The 6,863-nt window shown below is 42.8% G+C and overlaps 1 protein-coding gene across 1 annotated transcript in view; it reads left to right on the top strand.

Annotated features, from left to right (window-relative positions):
- Window positions 1-6,863, top strand: part of KIAA0232 (KIAA0232 ortholog) — an 81,311-nt gene that overhangs the window by 12,351 nt on the left and 62,097 nt on the right. Inside the window, 1 exon segment of the mRNA XM_006017023.3 lies at window positions 6,830-6,863. This exon segment is cut by the window's right edge and continues 11 nt beyond it. Coding sequence (XP_006017085.1) covers window positions 6,830-6,863 — 34 coding nt within the window.

The raw sequence follows: 6,863 nt of genomic DNA, 5'->3' as shown, positions 1-6,863 counted from the left end.
GCTCTTCAAAGTAAGAATTTTTTTGGATTGATTTTGGTGTTCAGCCATTTCTAATTGTGAGGGACTTTCCTTTTCAGCTTAATAGGCATGCAAGTATTTACCTCTTCCCTCTTGCAGGTATTCACACCATGGAATATTATACCATGTGCATTTGTTTTTGGCAGATATGGGGCCACTGATGGTATACATGGTAGCCACTGATATATTGAGGACCTTGAAGTCCTGGCAAAAAGAGCAAAATTGAGAACAAATTGAGGCAGACAGTTGTGGAAAATCTGAAAGTGAAAGATTATTTCTTTATTTGCTAAGTAAATTCAGAGGGCTTTTTGCTGCTTACCTGAATGAGCAGCTGCCAGCCTTTTGATCAAATTACTTGGAAGAATATGTTTAGCATGGCACTTGGCCAGCTCAGGAAATCTCTGATATTCTTCATTCATTCTGGTAGCAATGGATATTTGGAATATTTGAGGCAAAAGGACCGTGTGTCCCAGTAAGTATTGTTAGGTATGGTTCTCCTCCCTCTAAGAAAAATGTAAGATGATTTTTGCTACAAATTATGCTACAAATTACCCAAGTTCCTTGATCTATATCATCCAAATTAATTGTCCCACTACAGCTTGTTTTCTGACAAGGTAGTTTCTTGTAATCTGTCTCTCTGCAGGTCTTCTTACCTAGTACATTTTTGCTCATCCTCTGGTGTGCCCTCAAAGGTTGAACACAGAAATTTTTTATAAGTGGGCCCCTGTATTACTCTTGAATTACCTTGAATACACTGCCTGGTTGCCTTCTTGGATTCATGTTGTTAGGGACTACCCAAAGGTTATGAAGTGTTTCTTTTTGCCTTTATTGCTGTTTTCTACAAGGCTGTAGTACCTCTTAAATATTCCATGCTACAATAGTCCCAGTGGGGTTCAAGTAAATCTGTAAACATTCGTCATGAATCTATTGCTGGATGGGATGTGCCCCAAAGTACTAAAGGAACTGAATAAGGTAAATGATAGCCACTGGCTCTGAAATATTGAGAACTCACGGAGGTCAGGTGAGGTCCAGGATAATTGGAAAAATACCAATATATAGTGTCCATTTTAAGAAATGGAAGGAGGAGGATCCAGGACTGTAAAACTGTCAGTCTGACCTCACTACCAGAAAAGAGCAAGAAGCAGGCCATCAAAGAATCCATTTCTAAGTATCTGAGAGAGAACAGAATGATCTGAAACAGCCATCATGGATTCTTCAAAAGCAAGTCAGGCGTGACCAACTTGATTTCCTTCCGTGACAAGGTGTCACACCATGTAGAGGCGGGGAGAGCAGTGGATGTGTAATGTACCAGGGGTGGTTCTACCTGCAGTACGTAGAGTGGGGTAGGGTCTGGAGTTGGAGAGGGGCATTGAGGATTGCCAGGATGCTGCAGCCCCAACTAGGAGGCCAGCAGAGGCCAGGGCAGCAGAGCCCATCCTGTGCATCTACTCAGCCACTCCATGGTGAACTTTGTGTGGTTGAATGGCTGGGCAGGAAGAGCCCTGTGCCACAGAACAAGTAAGCTCAGGAAAGAGCCATGTCACACAGTTGGGGAGGGAATCTGGGAGCAGGGAGGAAAGATCCTCTGCTGCCCAAAGGGAGAGGTAGAAGGGGCGGGGAAGAGTTTTTGTGCCACCTGGGTGGAGGGGCAGAGAAGATAAAATCCCCCTGTTGTCCAGCTGTAGGATCCAGGCACGGGAGACAGAAGCAGTAGCACTCAGGTCTTTGCCTTCCTAGGATAGGGTAAGACCCTCCTTCCCTCTCCCCACCTTCCAGCACTGCCCCTGCACACCTCTGGTGGTGGTGGAGGTCCAGGACTGCTCTGGTCCAGCCCAGCCTGGCAGTCCCTAACCAGAACCTCATGCCTACGTTTCAAGCTCCAAATCTAGGGTGTCCAAAGTGAGACTGGCCCTGTCACTGTCCCTCACCCAACCCCCTATGCTGGATGCCCCCAGAAATGACCCTCATGTAGCTCTACACCCTCGTGCTGCCCCATGCTGAACCCTCCATTTTGGGTGTCTCCAATTACACCCAAAGGCAGGGTTTTAACTGTCATGCAGTGTTTTCCAGGGGGTGCTAGTTTGGGACTGTGGCCTTGTCGGGTCTCTGAGAGAGTCCTCTGAAGTCAGCTCAGGCTTGGCTTCTAGAGCAAAGGGGCGGGGGGTGGGGGGGAGGAATCAAGGCTCCCTCCCACTCTGAGACCTTGGCATTTCAGTGTCTTGCCTTCCCTTATTCTTTGTAGCCCTGACTCGAGTAAGCCTCCAGTTTCTCTACCTTCTGTTGGGGCAACCCAGTATAGCCCTCACTTCCAAGCAGCAGAGTGGACCCAGTCTCTTCATTAATTGCATTTGTTTGTGGCAAAAGCCAGCCAGCCAGATTAGGATTAAGCAGTCCCTCTGCCCTCAGTCTGGGCTGTGCAGCACTTACCACTGCTAAATATACTCATCTTTCCTTTTCCAGGCTTTCCAGCTCCCCAAAGCTTCTCCACTTCTACCACTCCTTAGACTTTTATGGCCAAGAGCTGAGGGGCTGCTTCCTCTGGCCTGCTCTCCCATTGTCATACTTATCTCAAGCCCTGTCAGGCATCTCTTCCTGGCTAAGGAACTAGTCAAGATGACAAAGCTATTCAAGCTAAAAGACCCTTTTGTCTTGTGCTGCCTGTAACCAGACCTGGCACTTAACCCTTCTTTCTCTGTAAACAGTCACGTGTCTGTGGCTATGTGCAGTGGAAGGACAGCAGGATGCTTTTGCAAGTGGAAGTGTCACTTCCAAGGGCCAGGTTAAGATTTCACTGGCACTTCAGCTGCTGCCAAATTAATGACTTTAGATCCTTGCTCACCATATAGAATTGGAGTAATTGCAGGGCCAGGGAAGGGTTAACTTGGTGCTTGGCTCCTTTCTGAGCAGCATTGTCCTGCTGCTGCTCTGCTCTTTGTGGCCAGAGTTTCTAGCCCTGGGGTGAAAATGGGTACACCTCTGCGGAGCAGGGTGGCAGTGAAGGAGAGGGAGGTCTTAACTCATGGCTTGTCTGCCAAAAAGGTGACAACCAGTATAATACATACTGATTTAGCCAGGCTTCAAACTCCCATCTCCCTTGTCATCCTTATCAAGCCAAAGCAGTGCAGGCTAGATAAAAGTACCATGTAAGGGAGATACATAACTGATTGGATCATTGTGCCCAACAAGTAGTTATCAAAGACTCAACATCTATTGGAGAGGAGATATTGATCCAGGTTCTCTTAAGGCAGTGGTCACCAACCAGTGGCTCTTGATCCACCAGTAAATCTCGGAGCCTCTTAGGCTGGAATGGGGGGCTGAATGCCGGTGTGCATGTACGCACGCATCCCAGCCCAACAGGTCAGTCCATGGGGGAGGGAGCTAGATCGAGGCCCCCACAGTGAGGGACAGTGCCGCAGAGGCAGGGGCAGGGGCAAGTTGCGTGGGGCCCTGGCTGGATGGGATTTACCTGCTGGGGAGGCACACCCCCAAATATTTTTTTTCGCTCTGCCTCGATCTGCGCGCGCGCCCCCCCCCCTTCCCTCCCCTCCCCTCCGACTTACCCGCTGGGTGGGAGGGGTGGCAGCACACGATAGATCTTGGGTTTCTTTTAAATGGCAACAGTGATCTCTTACTTAAAAAGGTTGGAGACGACTGCCCTAAGGTCTGTCCTAGGCTGAAACTGTTCAATATCTTCATTAACCATTTGGAGCCTAACATAGTTAACTGGTGAGGGCTCATTTGGAGTACTGATTTTGGGGTTTCATGCTTCAAGATGAAAAACAGATAAGAAAGTGGAGAGCACTCCAGTGGAGAGCACAAAAGTGATTAGAGCTCTGGGAAACATGATTTATGAAGAAAGGCTACAAGAACTGGGATTATTTTGTCTGGAGCAGAGAAGACTGGGGTTGGGGTGCAGTTACTTGATAAGTTTTCAAATACCTACAAGAGAACACAGGTGGCCTATCATTTCATACTGCAACAGCCTGTCTATAGCCTGTGACTGGGTTTTGTTGTCTAGACTCATTAATGCCAGTCCCAGGCTGCTGCCCCGAGATTTATTGCTGGAAGATGTGCATGGTAACTACATGTTCAGGTATTTACCAAGAGCTGTTGTGAGCTTGTGTTCTTCTGGGTTGTTTTTTTTCCAAAGAGCTCTTATAGTGAGGTTACAAATCTATATTCAGCCCATGAGGAGAAAGAATCCAAACTGTTAGGAATTTTTGTTAGAACACTTTTTGGTTTGGGATGTATTGTTCAGTCCAGGAATTTATGGTCACTATGTTTTGCATGGCATCAGTTTTGTTTGTTTTTCTTTGTGTTCTTTGGCATTTGCTTATGTCTGTAAGATCTGTTTGTAAGTGGTAAATTATTAAACCTTTTCCCATTGAGACATCTCTTGAAGTTTTTACTAATTAAAACTTCTGCACATCTGGTGTCTGCAAAAGGTAAAAGTAACTTGAATGTAGTTCTGTGGACTGTTTTATCATGTCCTTAAATGGACTCATAGGAGGTGTGATACGTTCTTGGTTTGCCATCCAAGTCATTTGTTTACACATTCCTGCATTAGTCTTATAAATGAAAATAATATACACTTTTTTTTTTTATATTCAGGAACTAAAAGAAGCATTTTGACAGGAACTGGCCCCTGAGCTTGCTTGAGTAGTCTGCTCATAAGAAAAAACAAAACAAACTATGGGTGCCTTAGGCTGGGAATGCTAGCACTGTGAGGGTTTCCAAACCCTCCGTCCCAACAGCATAAGGCTTAAGAGTGCAGTCCCTCAAGATGTTGCTCCTGGATCCGTTTTTAAAGATCTGTTTTTGGGATAAGATGAAATATGGAAAATACAGAAACCTAAAAGGATACCTTCTTGAAAGTTTTATGAATAATTCAGAATGAGAGTGATGACTGAGTAGATCATCTTGATTTACAGTATTCATTACCTGTGAACTCGATAAATATTGAGTTATGTTTGGTAAGATAACTAATTGATACAATCTGACTGTATTTTGTGTACAAAGTAGACAAATTATAGTTTCAGAGGGGTTCATTATTCTGAATTTTCTGACTTATGTGTATTGAAACAGTCAACCCTAATGCCACACTGAAGTAATTTCTCTTCGGTCAGCATGTTGACTAGGCTGTTAAATCAGGTTTTCTCTGTTCTTCTATGGATGTTGAATCCTAGATTGTTACAATACATGCAATAAAGACTATCATCAGTCAAATTAGCTGAAACTTCTGGAGGACAGTAGACTTAATCTCTTGGTACAGGATACTCGGGTAGGATTTTTTGTAGTGATTTAACTTAATCATTCGTTATGCTGCAGAAATATGACAGCAAAATTTGTGTGGTAAATTACTGTATTTAAGTATACATGTTTTTTTGAATTTCAGGTGCCCTTCCACAAGTCTGGCAAATGAGCAGTTACAATGTAGGCTAAATACAAGTTAGAACAAATGCTAATCTAATTAATGAATTAATAAATTTGACCACTAGAAAGGGGCGTGGGAAGTTATCACCTGTGGAGCAAAAGGAAATTAGTAGAGAGAGAGAGAGAGAGAGAGAGATGATACTGTTTTTATGAGCCATAAAACCAATAGCCATTAAATCCATGGTTTTTGGTGTCCAGTAAAGTTTCTGAATTTCTGTTCCCAGGCTTGTCTTCTGAAGGTATTGGTCTCCTTTCAGGATAAGAGCTGTGAGATCAGAGATGGAGTTTTCTTTTAGTGGGAAGGCATTCTCCCACTGGCGATGGAATGTTTCTGTCCTTTATCATTTTTCTGTGGGAATTCATGCTAAAGTGTAATGGTTGGTTTGTTTCACCCACATAGTTTCTGTGAGGATCCTATACCTGTTTAAAACAACATGCAGTATACCTCATTCAGTACAACAACAGTCCTCATAGAAAAATGCTTCTAATATACCTGTAGTTTTACTCAACACCTTATGAAATAAATTTGATGTGAAATAATAGTGAACTTTTTGTTGGAACATATAAGAAAAATATATAACTGCCTGTAAATTGTTAAAGGAGTATCAGGAGTCAGAGGGTGAAAAAAAAAAAAAAAAAGAATTTTATGAAGGCAGACATCTCAGCTCCACGTTAGAGATTTGAGTGGTTCACTCCTTGCGTTCTTCTTTACTCATCAGACCGACAAGTCTTTGGATGCCTATAACAAAAGCGATGCTTATAACAAAAGTCTTTTCCTTGTTGCATCTTATCAGAAAATGTTACGTAAAATAATGCAAGTAGTAAAGCATTACCAGGAATTAACTTGATAATGGTTTAACAGATGCTGTTTTGAAAATCATTCTAAATATTTGTGTTATGGAGCATATATAATTGAAGTATAAGACAAATTAATATGAACATTTGTGCTTAGATCCTGACACTGGTTTTGCTCCTTTTAACTTCTCTCAGTATTTGATCTGCAAGACTTCGTCCTCACTATTTAACTGTTATTAACATAACATCATAGCCAGCATGTGCTAACGGTGTATTACTCCACAAGTTTTTCACTCAGAATTGTAGGGGAAGAATATTTTTTCAGTGGGATGTCAGTCATGTAACTAAGTTTCGAGAAGCAGCATTACTTGGTGAACTAAGCAAAAGATTTGTCACCAAGATCTCCTGCATTTTAATCCTGGTTCTTCAGTTGGTACCTCGTGATCTTGGACACATTTTTTAACTTCTGTATGACTTAGTTGTCTCATCTCTAAAATTCATACTACTTTAGAAAGCAAAATAATTAAAAATGAAACACTTTTTTAATGTTAATTTTGATCCTTTTCCCTCTAACTTGTTTTAGGAGAATGACATCTTCCTGGGCTGGGAAAAAGGAG

This window comes from Alligator sinensis, unplaced genomic scaffold (assembly GCF_000455745.1).
Source record: "Alligator sinensis unplaced genomic scaffold, ASM45574v1 scaffold421_1, whole genome shotgun sequence".
NCBI lineage: Eukaryota > Metazoa > Chordata > Crocodylia > Alligatoridae > Alligator > Alligator sinensis.
The sequence above is the reverse complement of the archived record's forward strand: the minus strand, read 5'-3'. Positions and strand labels throughout refer to the sequence as shown.